The sequence below is a fragment of the Chanodichthys erythropterus genome, chromosome 9, assembly GCF_024489055.1.
Source record: "Chanodichthys erythropterus isolate Z2021 chromosome 9, ASM2448905v1, whole genome shotgun sequence".
In the NCBI taxonomy this organism is placed as follows: domain Eukaryota; kingdom Metazoa; phylum Chordata; class Actinopteri; order Cypriniformes; family Xenocyprididae; genus Chanodichthys; species Chanodichthys erythropterus.
The window spans coordinates 2126423-2141046 of NC_090229.1; the positions used below are offsets into that span (position 1 = coordinate 2126423).

General features: G+C 38.3%; 3 protein-coding genes across 8 annotated transcripts in view; 1 reads left to right on the top strand and 2 right to left on the bottom strand.

Moving 5' to 3' along the window:
- Positions 1-174: 174 nt before the first annotated feature.
- fabp1b.1 (fatty acid binding protein 1b, tandem duplicate 1) lies at positions 175-957 on the bottom strand. The gene is made up of 4 exons (XM_067394197.1): positions 816-957; positions 565-737; positions 390-482; positions 175-316 (listed from the first exon to the last, which is right to left on the bottom strand). Exons 1-4 carry the CDS (start codon positions 880-882, stop codon positions 263-265), a joined length of 387 nt encoding a protein of 128 aa, XP_067250298.1. The 5' UTR covers positions 883-957; the 3' UTR covers positions 175-262.
- A 2527-nt stretch (positions 958-3484) lies between these two features.
- Positions 3485-12869, bottom strand: LOC137026746 (isotocin-neurophysin IT 2-like). 5 transcript variants are annotated; one of them, XM_067394204.1, is made up of 4 exons: positions 8356-8587; positions 6096-6215; positions 4104-4308; positions 3485-3987 (listed from the first exon to the last, which is right to left on the bottom strand). In XM_067394204.1, the coding sequence occupies exons 1-4, from the start codon at positions 8362-8364 to the stop codon at positions 3887-3889; spliced, it is 435 nt and encodes a 144-aa protein (XP_067250305.1). In that variant the 5' UTR covers positions 8365-8587; the 3' UTR covers positions 3485-3886. The 5 variants fall into 5 exon arrangements, with proteins under 5 accessions (XP_067250305.1, XP_067250304.1, XP_067250303.1 ...); XM_067394203.1 differs by lacking the exon at positions 8356-8587 and adding an exon at positions 12266-12869 and having other exon boundaries at positions 3485-4308; XM_067394202.1 differs by lacking the exon at positions 8356-8587 and adding an exon at positions 11629-11634 and having other exon boundaries at positions 3485-4308.
- The window catches only part of LOC137026745 (zinc finger protein 366-like), a 32474-nt gene continuing 25054 nt past the window's right edge, over positions 7205-14624 (top strand). For both annotated transcript variants that reach the window (XR_010895922.1, XM_067394198.1), the window contains exons 1-3: positions 7205-7954; positions 9488-10556; positions 11678-11869. Coding sequence is in view for 1 of the 2 variants with exons in the window: in XM_067394198.1 (XP_067250299.1) it covers positions 9546-10556; positions 11678-11869 (1203 nt within the window). In the remaining variant the exon portion in view is untranslated. The remainder of the gene's footprint in view (positions 7955-9487; positions 10557-11677; positions 11870-14624) is intronic.

Sequence of the window (14624 nt, forward strand, 5' to 3'; positions counted from 1 at the left end):
GCTTTCATTGTTCCTGCGTGACTCACTGCTCGCTAATTAAATGTTTAAATAACTTTATTAAATGACCGACTTTGTCTCAAACATTTTCTTCAAATGAGTCTTTTTTAGAAGAAACATTGAGTTTGGAGATTTGAGCACAGTTCTTCCTTACTCAAGAGTGTGAACAACACAAATCAAGTAAAACGAATCAGTGCACGGATGTGATTTTGAGAACCCTTTATTTAAAAAACACATCATTTTTGTCTTTTCTCTCCGTCTGTGTTCACGCCACGCGTTTGCTGGTCCTCTTGTAGACGAGGTTTCCCAGAGTCAGCGTCTGAAACACATCACACACGTCACACACTGAAATCTGAGCGCATGGCTACCATCTGAACCATCTTCTCACTCACATTGACCAGCGTGTTTCCGTCCACGAGCTCCGTGACCGACGTGATTTTGTTCAGGACGACCTTCAGCTTGTTTCCCTCTTTGTTCACGACAGCCTAGAGCACAAACCACATGATCATCGTTAATATCAGTGCAATCAACCGCTCTTGCTTCTGCGTGACATCATCTGTCCGTCACCTTGACTTTCTCTCCGGTCAGCGTCTCGATGTCGGCCTCCTGTCCGACGGTGAAGGCGTTGGTCAGAACTTTGGCTCCGGTCGTCACGGTCACTTTGAAGTGATCTCCGTTCTGCTCGATCTCAGAGACGCTCTTGATGTCTTTGCCTTTCTCAATCAAATCCTCAGGAAGACCTGAAGAAGCGTTCAGAGGTGAAACACACTGATGGATCTGAACAAGCATGTGATCAGTTACACTGTGACCAGACTCACCGATGGCCTTCATGAAGTCCACGAATCCCTCCTGACTCTCCAGCTGATATTTCCCACTGAACGACATGGTGACGAGAGGATCTGAGTGACTCCACAGTGTGTGAAGATGCTTTTATGTGGTCAAACACACAGATTAATAATTATTAACCACACAGGATGGTCCTGATTGGTGGATCTCTGTGAAATCTCTTCAGGTGAAATGTCATGTGGGGTAAAAGCAGTTCCAGTGCGGATCTATGGAGGGTTTGGTGTAATCAGGTCGTGGCCTTAACCTTTGCCCTCAGCGCCATGATATCATCACATACTATCAGACGTGACAATCACAACTAGAACAACTGGGAGAAATTTTCTTCTTTTAACGGATACTGAAACAAACACTATATATTTACATGTTTTATTTAATTTTATATGCATATACGGGTCATTCTGCAGAACTAGTCGAAAAAAAGTCGTTTTCCACAAATTTTGTATGTTTGCAAATTGTATAATATCCAAGATACACATTTCTAGTAATTGTGCAGTTAATTCTCATATTGTATTTTCAGAAAGTTTTGAATATTTTTCCTCTCCTCAAATTTGTCACTACCGGAACACAATAATAAATCATTTAATCAGAAGAGTCACATTCACCTATTGAGATTTTGTTTACTTCTTCTTTGTTGTAAATATATTTTTTGCTATTTTTAAAAAAAGTTTTCACAGGTAAATCAATAACAATTACAATTTTAACAATATTTCAAGTGCAATTTATGAGATTTGTTGTATTTTGGATCCAATCTTTCATTGTAAAAGTCATAAAGTTTATCAAACTGATTTCAAAGTGAAGGATTCATTAGTTTGAATAAACACTATAATAACATCTTAGTCAATCATTCAATATACTTTGTTTCTGACAAAACATCCCATGATTCAGTAGTGACAGTAATGTGTTGGTAGTGACACATCACATGACACAATTTAACTGATTTGCATAACTACTAAAATTGTTTATTTCCCCCAAATAAATGATTATGTGTTTCCTTTTTTCAATTTCGGTAGTGACAATTTTCGACACTTTTGAGCCGCTCAAAGATGATCATCACAGTTTTACACACATAAACACTAAATTTAATGGAAAAACACCCAAAAAAGTTTGCTTAATTGCAGAAAAAGGTGTTTGTTAGTGACGTTCTTAAAGTTCCTCACACATTTTCAGACGTTTGAACTCATTTAACTCAGAATGATGATCGATCTGCTGTGAAAGAGAGGCTGTGAGAGTCTCAGTGACTCAAACACACAATGTTTCGGTAGTGATGTGAACATGACGGACACACTTTTTACATAAAGTTTTATGATTTAACAATAAAATATATTTTTTTTAACTTCACTTTATAAATATTTTTTTTTTTTTTTACATTTTTAAAAACAATGGATATAATTGCAAAAATTATTTCAATATTTTCACAAGTGTAAATTTAGGGGTCAGGGTTCGGGACAGACTCCTCCCAATTGAAAGTACTCAATAAATTAGCATTTTATATATATTAATCTTACTGATATTTTAAATATTATTGTAATATTTATATTGTAATTCAATAGACAATAGAAGGATCTTAATGAACATCTAAGATTTGAATAATTAAATGTTTTTTAAATGTGTTTTTATGGTTGTGGGACAGCAGTTTGCACCAGTTCTGTAGAATGGCCCTTATATTCATAAAATTAAATTTAAAAAATGTAAATACATAGTTTTTTTTTATATATATGTGTGTGTGTGTTTTATTGTCAAACATCTGTGTTGACATCACAATATAATAATACAATATAATGACATAATAAATGCTGTCATGGCGTGTTCATTTATAAACGCATTTGTCTGATAAAAATAGCATATTTCATAATGTGAACAGAATTTGTGTGGCAGCTTCGACACATTAAGAGCACGTCGAAATGATCCGTAACTGCAGAATAAAAGAGTCTTTCAGCTTGTGGAATTTTTCGCGTCTCTTTAAGGACACCGACATCAGAGGATATATAGAGCGGCATGATTTCTAACTGATCTGTGCATCATGTGTCGCTGTGAGAGAGACCCGTCAGCGTCAGTTCGAGCGCTCTGGTGACATCTGTACTCTGGACTGCATCTCTGAAAGCCCGTCGATTATCAGTGTTTTATCAGAAACACACTGACGACACTTCAGAGCTCTAATGCAGATAAAGCACAATCAGACCATAAACGCCGCACAGATTGTGCTGTACGCTGCTTATCTGCTCGTCCAGCAACAGATCAACATGATGTCAAGTGTAAAATATAAACCTGCTTTTATTTCAAATCATGAAAATGATTGGGATGAGATGTGACATACAAAACAGCATGATGCCCTTTGACCCTAGTTGTAAATGATGACATGCATTCAAGTGTGCAACTCTCAAAACACGATGTACAAATGGACTATATTCTAGATATTTTAATATTATATATAATCTATATTATAGATATAGTTTATAATATTTTTGTTTTAATATTTATTTATTTCAAGAATCCAAAAATAAATGTTTTTTTTAAGTTAATTTTAGTTTTAGTAATTTTGTTTGTCATTTTTATTATTCTTAGTTTTTAGTCATTTTTATTTCAGTTTTGTTTATTTTAGTACTTCAAGTTAAACTAAATGAAATAGATGTTGCCTTGTCAACTAGATGAAATAAATGAATCTTTACTTTATTACTTTTAGTTAATAATAACCCTGATTGGGATTTAATGTATCATCCAATCCAGCATGATGACCTTTGACCCTTACCAAAAAATTTATATATTTTAGTTCAGTTAAACTAAACACAAATAAAAATGTTGTCTTGCATATTTTAGTTCATGTTTATTTGATTTCAAATCATCTAAAATGGTTTTAAATGTTTTAATAATAATAATCCTGTTGGGAATAGTTATTGACTTAATTAAATGTTAAAAAATTAATGTGTCGTCAAAATCAATGATGTGAAGCAGCCAATCTGATTCAGTCTAGATTTATTCAACAATCATGAACACAGAAAACAGAAGGTGATTTGCATAGAGGCGGAGCTCTGTGTTCCTGCTCCTCTCATTGGTGGGCTGTGCTGTGGGCGTGCAGCTGCAGGATCCTCATCAGGACGTCACTGTTCCCGTCTTCAGCCGAACAGGACGGGTCAGCGCTGCAGCTCTCTGTTCAGAGCGTGAAATCAACACCGTCACGTGTGAAAGACTCTCCTTACACAACACCAGCGTCATATCTGAGGCGCTATTAACCGACGCCGCTATCAGCGCCACAGTGAACTCACCCGAGTCGCAGCAGACGCCCGGAGCGGCGCAGACGCCCCCTTCGGCTCCGCAGGACGTCCCGCCCGTCTCACAGGGGCCGGGCAGGAGATTCTCCTCCATGCAGGTCAGCGTCTCTGGAGATCCAACCAGACAACCGAGACCGGCTCCGCAGCAGATACTGGGGCCGAAACAACGGCCCTTATTCCCCGGACCACACGCCATACACTACACACACACACACACACACGAGCACATGGGTTTTATTCATATTTTTTTCATTTTTATTTCAGTTTTAGTTATTTTACTCAATGTAAAGGTATTTTATGTAACTTTTTTGTTTAAAATTAAGAAAATGTAAATAATGATTAAATACATCTTCAATCTTTCTTCTAAAACATGTTTTTCTCTTACCCTGTTTCACTATCATAAGTGTTTATATTTGACCTGACGGTTTTTGCGGGAAATTGCGCACATGCGTCACTCGCGTGTGTCTCGTCATATCCGTACACGGAGAGAAGTAGGGTGTGTGAGCGAGAAAGATTGACACGGAGTCGCTAAATCTCCGGTATTGTTCAGTAGCACAATCTCTCTTTCTGTTTTTAGCTCTGAAAAAGATCTTTATTCATCCGCACAGTCACGCAGAGCCGAAGCACAACTGCTGCAGTTTTATTTTATAACCGCTAGAGGGCGTAAAGTTACATGGAATACCCTTAAAGTTTAAACCAAACAAAAATTTTATATTTTAGTTTATTTTTATATTTTAGTTAATGTTTTATTTCAAGTAAGCTTTTAAATGATTTTAGTTAGTGTTGGGAATAATTACTTAAATGCAAAAAAATAAATGTTTGCATAAGATGGTGCACTTGTATCATTATGAATGGGAGTCCCTTTAAGACAAGTCATTTCACTCGGCGGCCATCTTTGAAATGCCTCATCCTGGGCATCATGCAATCTCTTTGAATGTGGAAACATCAAATTCTCCAAAACTGTTCGCCAACCTTACGATTAAATTTCATATTTGAACTCACCAATGAAATCTAACAACAACCGGTTCATGAATTTAGTTTCTAAACGCTCGAATCATGACAAAAAAAGACACTTTTCAGGCCGGATCAAGCGTGTCATATTAAGCGCGTCTGACTGTTTCTATAGAAACCGGAGCTTCTAACGGCTGCAGAACAATATGAGTGACGCGTCTGTAGCCCCGCCCCTTTTCAGCGCTGCGCTCGTTGTCTTCTGACTTCCGGTTTGTATTTCCACAGCGATCTTACATTTATGAATGAACTGCTCGTTTTAAAATCTTCCCGATCTACTGACATCTGCTTTAAACATAACAATGCTCATGATAGCTTTCATTAACTCTGCAACACGTAAATCCACTTCACCAGATAATTATTCTTTGACAGCGATGCCATAGAAATGTACAGAGCTACCGCAAAGACAATTTTATAAAGATGGCGGCGCGCTTGTTTCTCTGGAAAATAAGGTCTATAGTCTTTGGAAAAAGTCAATATTGCGGAATAAGTCCCGCCTTCTAAATAAGAGTCAGTCGCTGATTGCGTCACTGATGCTCCGGTTTCTATAGAAACAGTCAGACGCGCTTAATATGACTGCGCATGCGCATTAGCTTGATCCGGCCTGAAAAGTGTCTTTTTTTTGTCATGATTCGAGCGTTTGGAAACAAAATTCATGAGCCAGTTGTTGTCAGATTTCATTGGTGATTTCAAATATGAAATTTAATGGAGAGCTTTGCAAACAGCTTTGGAGAATTCGATGTTTCCCCATTCAGAGAGATAGGAGCTGCACTTGCGCATGACCGAGAGGCGTTTCAAAGATGGCCGCCGAGTGAAATGACTCGTCTTAGAGGGGCTTTCCCTGCATGTACACACTATCCACCCTGTCCGTCCTACGTACTGTTACTAATATCACATACTATTTAGCATGGATAGTATGCGCATTGAGACGCAGAACCGACTTGTTTCCTGTTCTTCACTGGTTGAGTTTCCTCTCACCTTGCGGGACGGAGCGTCTGAGAGCGATCGTTTGCCCCCTATAGGGCAGTTGGAGATGTAGCAGGCGGAGCAGACGTACAGCAGACAGAGCAGAGGAACACACACACTGCTTCCAGACATCTGCAAACACACACAGCATCACAGCAATGAAACACTCACAGTTACTCACACAGAGACGATCACAAGGACACTTACTGTGAGGAGTGTGTCGATCAGTGGATCAGGAGAGCGAATCGTCTGAGGTTTATATACTCACCTGACGGACGGAGAGAGTGACACGACTGCATCCTCACTGCTTAAGACTAATGAGAGCGTAATTAATCAGAGACTTTAATAGAGTCACACACATCTAACGATGGCGCCGCGTGACGATGAACTGGGGTCACGTGTGAAAGGGGAACGCAGGAGGGCACTGGAGGGTAAAGCTGCTCTTCTATCATTAGATCGAGTCTCGCTCTGTCTCACTTTTCTCTCTGACGTCTGAATGGGTCTAGAGGTTAACTCTTTTAATAATGCCTTATTAATGATGATTATAATCACACATCTCTACAGGACGTCACACACTTCCATACGATGAGCTCAATTAACTCCAGAGGAACATCACAGGATTACTCTTCTGAGGGATGAAGTGCAGCACATGCATCTTATTTACTAAATTCACAGCAGAATGCTTTACAGATTCACATCTCAGGTTTTGATATCCATACGGCAAAAAAAAAAAAAAAAAAAAAATATATATATATATATATAAATTTTTCAGGTTTTTTTCATATATATATTTTCATAATTTTTTTTGACCATTTTTGAACTAATATATATATATATATATATATATATATATATATATAGTTCAAAAATGGTCTAAAAATATAAATAAACATATGTTTAATACGTTTTAGTTTCTTGTATTTCCTTATATATTTTTGTCAATATATATAATTTTTTTTTCATTGAAAATGTATTTATATTGCTGAGGTATATATAAAAAACAATTATGCATTTACACAAAAAGTGTACTAAGACTATATTAATATTTACATGAATATATGTTTAATAAGTTTTTGTTCTTTTTATTTCCTCATTTTTGGGCCATTAAATATATATTATTTTTGTTACATATAAACATAAGAAAAATTGATAACACTTATTGAAAATATATTTATGTAAATATAAATATAACCTTAGTATACATTTTGGACAAAATTTAGATTATTTTTCTACAATATATTTATTTTTTATTTATATTTATTTTTTATATTGCATCTTGTGAAAAGGGGCATAATAGGTCCCCTTATTTATTTATTTATTTTTTATTTTTATTTGCAGACAGTGCATATTAACAATATATTTATAAAGCCTATATAAATATTTTTTCTCAATTTCTCATAATATATTTTGGTCAGAAAAAAACAGTTTCTGTTTGAGTCAACATTCATTCTGTGAAGAAATTAATAATGCTGATGTTGTACTAAATAAAAAGCACAATGCCATATAAATAGGACAGTCATGTAGAATTACGGGTGAGGGTCAAAGGTCAACACCCGGGGTCAGTGCAGTAGAAGTCAGAGGGTTAGATGGGTCGAATCTCTGCTCTCCAGTGTAAATGCACACATGACGCCTGCTTCAATCCTCGGCAGTGTTTCGAAGAGGAATGGAGATGTGTATCTAGTGTTTCCTTATTTTTGGGCAGGAAAGCACAGGCTTGTTGACTTCCTCTCCCTCCCTTCCTTCCTTCTCTGCGAAGGTACTCATCTGAAAAATGAGAACAAAGTGATTGTTCCTGTTCTCTTTCTTAAGTCACTTCAAATGCTGTTGTTGAGGCTGGAGGCTCAGTGTGAGGAGCGCAGAGCAGGAGACAGGTAAGAGACGCAGCACACACACACACACACACACACACACAGCTGAGGCGTTCACAGGTGCAGGTGTTGAATCGATATGGACTTCTGTAATGCTCGAAAGTTCATGCAATCCGTTCTGATGCTGAAATCATCATGTGCACAGAGAGTTTAATGACTTGGACTCAAAAAACAAGCAAAAATCGGACCTCCATTACAGCATTTTTCAGTTAATATACTTTATATTTCCTGAAAAGCAGAATTTCTTCATTTCGAGAGTTTATGCACTGCAGCTTTAGGCTTCATGTAAACTGCATATTTTAGTAATGCAAAATGCATGTGAAATAATCATGTATTGTGACGCTATAAACTGCGTTTAGGTCATGTGGTGTTCTGTAAACACGTTATGCATGTGATTCCCTCACCTCATTCATCTGAGCAGAAGTGTTCAGCTACGGCTGATGACTGACAGACTTCTGAGATGTTAGACTGTGTTCTTCTCGAATGAGAGCGCAGGATCATGGATTATGATGAAAAAGAGAAGTTCCCGTCATAAAGCAGTGAAAGTGAAACACAGAGGAACAACAGAGAGGAAGAGACGGATACGTTCGTTTCACACTGTCCAACAAATCTGAACTAGTGTGTGTGTGTGACAGTAACAACGGGGTTTATAGTCGTAGTTTACAATCGATTCAATAAATGACACTTGATTTTCATAAAAACTAGATGCTAAAGTAGAAAAACTAATTTTGAGAAAACGTCCTTTAAAATGATGTAACTGAAATCTACAGATGCAAATAGATAAAAGATACGCTTAAAAGTGTATCTTCTCAAAACTGATTTACACACTGCCCTCCAAAAGTTTGGAAACACCCCTTGCAAAGTGTGGTTTTGGACGATATCAGCATGAATCCTGATAATTTTTTGGTGCAAATACATTACAGTAACTTGACATTATCATTGAAGACCAGCATTAATAATATTTTGATTACATAATAATGGCAATATATTCATGTCAAAGTCAGACATGCTGTGATGCTGGTTTAAACTTGGCCCAGGTTTGTAAGAGATGTTTGGGTCAGCACACCTTAATAGCTTCAACAATTGATTGACAATTAAGTTTAGAATACAATGAACCAATCAGAACCCAGTTTAGGACAGATAGCTGCTAATGCTGGATATTTTGATGAAGTTTTTTCTATGTATAAACTGTTTATGTAATAAAATATGTTTGTGTTGTCCCTTATCAGTGCAAAATTATCACAAATTAAAAAGGATTTATGCCAATATTGTCCGAAACCCCACTTTTCCAGAGCGTTTCCAAACTTTTGGAGGGCAGCATGTGTGAAAAAACTGCAGTGTTTCGCCTTAAAACAAGAAAAATCAACTTAATTCAAGATTATTTTTCAGACTCCATTAACAAATATCTTGTTTTAAGCACAAACTCACTTCATTTTGATGCATTTTTCATTTAAATATCTTAATAAAATGCTTCTCCAGTAAAGGTATATCTTGATTAAGAATGTTTTGAAAGCTCTCCTTCTGTCGTTTCCACAGGCGGGTGATGGACAGTTTTCACGCTCAAGATCTGAAGAACGTGTAGAAGACCTTCAGCATGGATTCAAAGGAGAGCGAGAGCAAGCGCGCGGAGGAGATGCCCTGCAGAAGCGTCGATCTTTCCCTCCTTCCGTACCCTCTTCCTCATCCCGTCATCCCTCAACCCCACAGATACGTCCCCGACATGATCGACCTCAACCGGCTCCGTCTGCACCGCGTGGTCCAGGTCAAACAGGAGCTGCCGCTGTGGCCTCCGTCCGCGCTGCTCGTGCGCTCTCCGCCGCCGTACTTCCATCCTTTCCATCCCAGCCTGGTGCCGTTCCCATTCCTCCTGCCCGGCTCCGTCCCGCACCTCTCCCCGAACCCCTTCTACCCGAGCGAAGCGCCGCGCTTCCGCCGCAGGAGTCCGGAGGCCGCCAGATCCGCCGCCGAGAAGCTGAACGTCCACGTGGACGACAGCTACTACGTGGACGTGGGCGGCGATCAGAAGCGCTGGAAGTGCCGCATGTGCGAGAAGTCCTACACCTCCAAATACAACCTGATCACACACATCCTGGGCCACAGCGGGATCAAGCCGCACGGATGCAGCCTCTGCGGGAAGCTGTTCAAGCAGCTGAGCCACCTGCACACGCACATGCTGACGCACCAGGGCGCGCGGCCGCACAAGTGCCAGGTGTGCCAAAAGGCCTTCACGCAGACCAGCCACCTGAAGAGGCACATGATGCAGCACAGCGACGTCAAGCCCTACAGCTGCGGCGTCTGCGGCCGCGGCTTCGCCTATCCCAGCGAGCTGCGCGCGCACGAGCTCAAGCACGAGAGGGGGCAGGAGAACGTGTGCGTGGAGTGCGGCCTCGACTTCCCCACGCTGGCGCAGCTCAAACGCCACCTGACGGCGCACCGCGGGCCCGTGCAGTACGACTGCGGCGAGTGCGGGAAGAGCTTCCAGTATCCCAGTCAGCTGCAGAATCACATGATGAAGCACAAGGACATCCGGCCGTTCATCTGCAGCGAGTGCGGGATGGAGTTCGTCCAGTCGCACCACCTCAAGCAGCACACGCTGACGCACAAGGTGAAAATACTGCCGCTTTGTGCATATTTGGGAGTGAGAAAGAAGATTTTTAAATATTCTGATGTTCTTGCTCAGTGTTTTTGTCTTGTTTTGCAGCACAACAATCAACCGGAGAAGCAAAATGACCGTTTCGGTTGAATTTTTCTGACTGATTTTTGTTCGTTTTAAGCATAAACTCACTTCACATTTCATTTTATCTTCAGTCATTTTTTCTCTCTAGTTTCTTGATTTAAGAATGTTTAGACGTTTGTGCTGGAAAACAAGAGTTTAAATCAACTGCCGGTGAAAACACTAAATATATTATTCAATAAAATTCAATTATTCATAACTTAGTTAAGGTAGACCGACTTTTACACGGAAGGAGAAAACACTTCCCATTTCTTCTGCTGCTGATGTCAAAGGTCGCGTGTCAATCAAACTCTAGTCACATGATAGACGTCTAGTCAAAACAGGCAAAAGAAACGCCCTCGTCCTGCAAAAACCATCAACAAAGATGCATATATAAGAAAAATATGACCCAGACTGCGTTAAATATGAGGAGAAAAATGGTTTGTGAATTATTGGCTGAAGCGATCCAAAACACAAGAACATTTTCAGGGTTTGATTTTAAGTCAAATTTATGTGTATAAAATGATTTCTGTCTTCTTAAATCAAGACTCATTTACTGGAGAAGAGAAATGACTGAAGATATTAAGACTGAATCAAAATGAAGTGAGTTTGTGCTTAAAACAAGAACAAATATCTGCCAATGCACTCAGAAAAATAAACTTTTGAGACTTAATGAGATTATTTTTCTGACTCCATTGGCAGATATTTATTCTTGTTTTAAACACAAACTCACTTCATTTTGATGCATTTTTCAGTCTTAATATCTTCAGTCATTTCTCTTCTCCAGTAAAATATCTTGATTTAAGAATGTTTAATATTTTTAAGGAACTCAATACTAGTGCTGGCTGATTATTGAGCTAAAAAAGTAACAAAACAAGAATATTTTGTATCTTTTGTAAGATGAAGTGAAACCACTACATTCCATCTCATATAAATATATATGTGATCTATAAGAGCATCTCACAGTCTGGTTTGGTTTCTCATGGATGTTCGTCCTGATCCGTGTGTTCCAGGGAGTGAAGGAGCACAAGTGTCGCATCTGTGGCCGTGAGTTCACGCTGCTGGCCAACATGAAACGCCACGTCCTGATTCACACCAACATCCGGGCGTATCAGTGCCACCTGTGCTACAAGAGCTTCGTCCAGAAACAGACGCTCAAGGCGCACATGATCGTCCACTCCGACATCAAGCCCTACAAATGCAAGGTGCGTCACCGCTTCTCATTTAACTGGAGCTACAGATGGTTATTGCAATTTCAGCACTGATTTTGCTTTCATAAGCTGCTCAGCAAACAAAAATGAGGAACGTTTTGCTAATGGTTTTTTTTTAAGTTATGAAAAATTGTGTTCTCTGAACGTTCAAAACTTCAAATTAGTGTTACTAGAAGAACGTTTGTTCATAACTTTGAGAGAAGGTTCTGATGCTCTCATGGGTTAAAGTCGAGGGATGGATCAGTTCTTCAATGAACCTTCATTGGTTCTTGGTTGTTTTGAAACGCATGTGACCTCGAGCTCGGACGCGCGTCCAAACGATGACCAGATACGTTTTTGGCAGTTGAGTGTCTCTTCGTCTATAGGAAGGATATCGCTGCACAAACTGACCGTGTAACAATGGCTCTCTCGTCCCCCGAGAACAGGCCCCGCAAATAGATTTCATCTCGCTTTCTCTTGTGCTCAGGAGCACTTCCTGTTTTCTCACGGTCCGTTCGGACAGTTTACAGTCCCTCTATCCTCCTGAAGGAAAGGAAAGGACCACCCTAATAAAAAAAAAGAATGAAGAGGAAGGACAGCAGAGGAGAAACCGTCCAGCCCTTCGCTGTCTGAGAAACTCTCTCGTTTCTGAGAAACTCTCATGCTCGATTAAATCTCTCTTTTTCCTTTAAAATATATGAGAGGCTGTGCATTATAGTGACCTTGGGTAAAAGCCCATCAATACAATACACCAATGATTTTACAGAGAATTACAAATGATGTTAATAGAGCAACAATAAACAAAATATCTGAGCAAATTATGTGTGAAATAGCAGTTACTCAATATAAACTTCATGTTCTTCCTCAGTGTTTCTGTCTTGTTTTCCAGCACAAATATCTAAACATTCTTAAATCAAGATACATTTACTGGAGAAGAGAAATGACTGAAGATATTAAGACTGAAAAATGAATCAAAATGAAGGGAGTTTGTGCTTAAAACCAAATTAAATCTGCCAGAGGGGTCAGAAATGTTTAAAAAAATCAAGAAAATCTCAATTTAAGAATGTTTAGATATTTGTACTGGAAAACAACACAAAAATACTGAGTAAAGGTTTGGTCACGTTAGCGAAATTTCAAGAGCAAAAAATGTCAAAAGCGTAACTCTGTATCACTGGATTTCACCCACGAAATTTCATATTATATATGAAATATTATATATTACATATTAATATTAATATTAATTATATTATATTAATATTACATATTATATATATTTCAGATATAAAGTCGGAATTGCAAGTTATAAAGTCAGAATTGCAAGATTGAAAGTCAGAATTGCGTGATATAAAGTCAGAATTGCGAGATATAAAGTCGGAATTGCAAGTTATAAAGTCAGAATTGCAAGATTGAAAGTCGGAATTGCGAGATCGAAAGTCAGAATTGCGAGATATAAAGTCGGAATTGAGATATAAAGTCAGAATTGCGAGATTTAAAGTCAGAATTGAGTTACAAAGTCAGAATTGCGAGTTATAAAGTCAGAATTGCGAGATGTAAAGTCAGAATTGAGTTATAAAGTCAGAATTGCGAGATATAAAGTCGGAATTGCGAGATATAAAGTCGGAATTGCAAGTTATAAAGTCAGAATTGCGAGATGTAAAGTCAGAATTGTGAGATATAAAGTCAGAATTGAGATATAAAGTCAGAATTGCGAGATTTAAAGTCAGAATTGAGTTATAAAGTCAGAATTGCGAGATATAAAGTCAGAATTGAGTTACAAAGTCAGAATTGCGAGTTATAAAGTCAGAATTGCGAGATGTAAAGTCAGAATTGAGTTACAAAGTCAGAATTGCGAGTTATAAAGTCAGAATTGCGAGATGTAAAGTCAGAATTGAGTTATAAAGCCAGAATTGCGAGATATAAAGTCGGAATTGCGAGATATAAAGTCGGAATTGCAAGTTATAAAGTCAGAATTGCGAGATTGAAAGTCAGAATTGTGAGATATAAAGTCGGAATTGAGATATAAAGTCAGAATTGCGAGATTTAAAGTCAGAATTGAGTTATAAAGTCAGAATTGCGAGATATAAAGTCAGAATTGAGTTACAAAGTCAGAATTGCGAGTTATAAAGTCAGAATTGCGAGATGTAAAGTCAGAATTGAGTTATAAAGTCAGAATTGCGAGATATAAAGTCAGAATTGAGTTACAAAGTCAGAATTGCGAGTTATAAAGTCAGAATTGCAAGATTTAAAGTCAGAATTGAGTTATAAAGTCAGAATTGCGAGATATAAAGTCAGAATTGAGTTACAAAGTCAGAATTGCGAGTTATAAAGTCAGAATTGCGAGATGTAAAGTCAGAATTGAGTTATAAAGTCAGAATTGCGAGATATAAAGTCAGAATTGCGAGTTATAAAGTCAGAATTGCGAGTTTTAAAGTCAGAATTGCGAGTTATATAGTCAGAATTGCGAGATATAAAGTCGGAATTGCGAGATATAACGTCGGAATTGCGAGATATAAAGTCGGAATTGCGAGATATAGTCAGAATTGTGAGATATAAAGTCAGAATTGCGAGATATAAAGTCAGAATTGCGAGATATAAAGTCAGATTTGCGTTATAAAGTCAGAATTGCGTGATATAAAGTCAGAATTGCGAGATATAAAGTCAGAATTGAGTTATAAAGTCAGAATTGCGAGATATAAAGTCAGAATTGCGAGATATAAAGTCAGAATTGAGTTATAAAGTCAGAATTGCGAGATATAAAGTCAGAATTGCG

What these genes read in the sequence shown, in the direction of transcription:
- fabp1b.1 (XM_067394197.1), bottom strand. Translation starts at nt 882, where the DNA reads ATGTCGTTCAGTGGGAAATATCAGCTGGAGAGTCAGGAGGGATTCGTG. An exon ending in TGACCGGAGAGAAAGTCAAG is followed by an intron (nt 483 to 564) that starts GTGACGGACAGA and finishes TTTGTGCTCTAG; the next exon opens with GCTGTCGTGAACAAAGAGGG. An exon ending in ACGGAAACACGCTGGTCAAT is followed by an intron (nt 317 to 389) that starts GTGAGTGAGAAG and finishes GATGTGTTTCAG; the next exon opens with ACGCTGACTCTGGGAAACCT.
- LOC137026746 (XM_067394201.1), bottom strand. An exon ending in CAGACGCTCCGTCCCGCAAG is followed by an intron (nt 4,309 to 6,095) that starts GTGAGAGGAAAC and finishes GTGTGTGTGTAG; the next exon opens with TGTATGGCGTGTGGTCCGGG.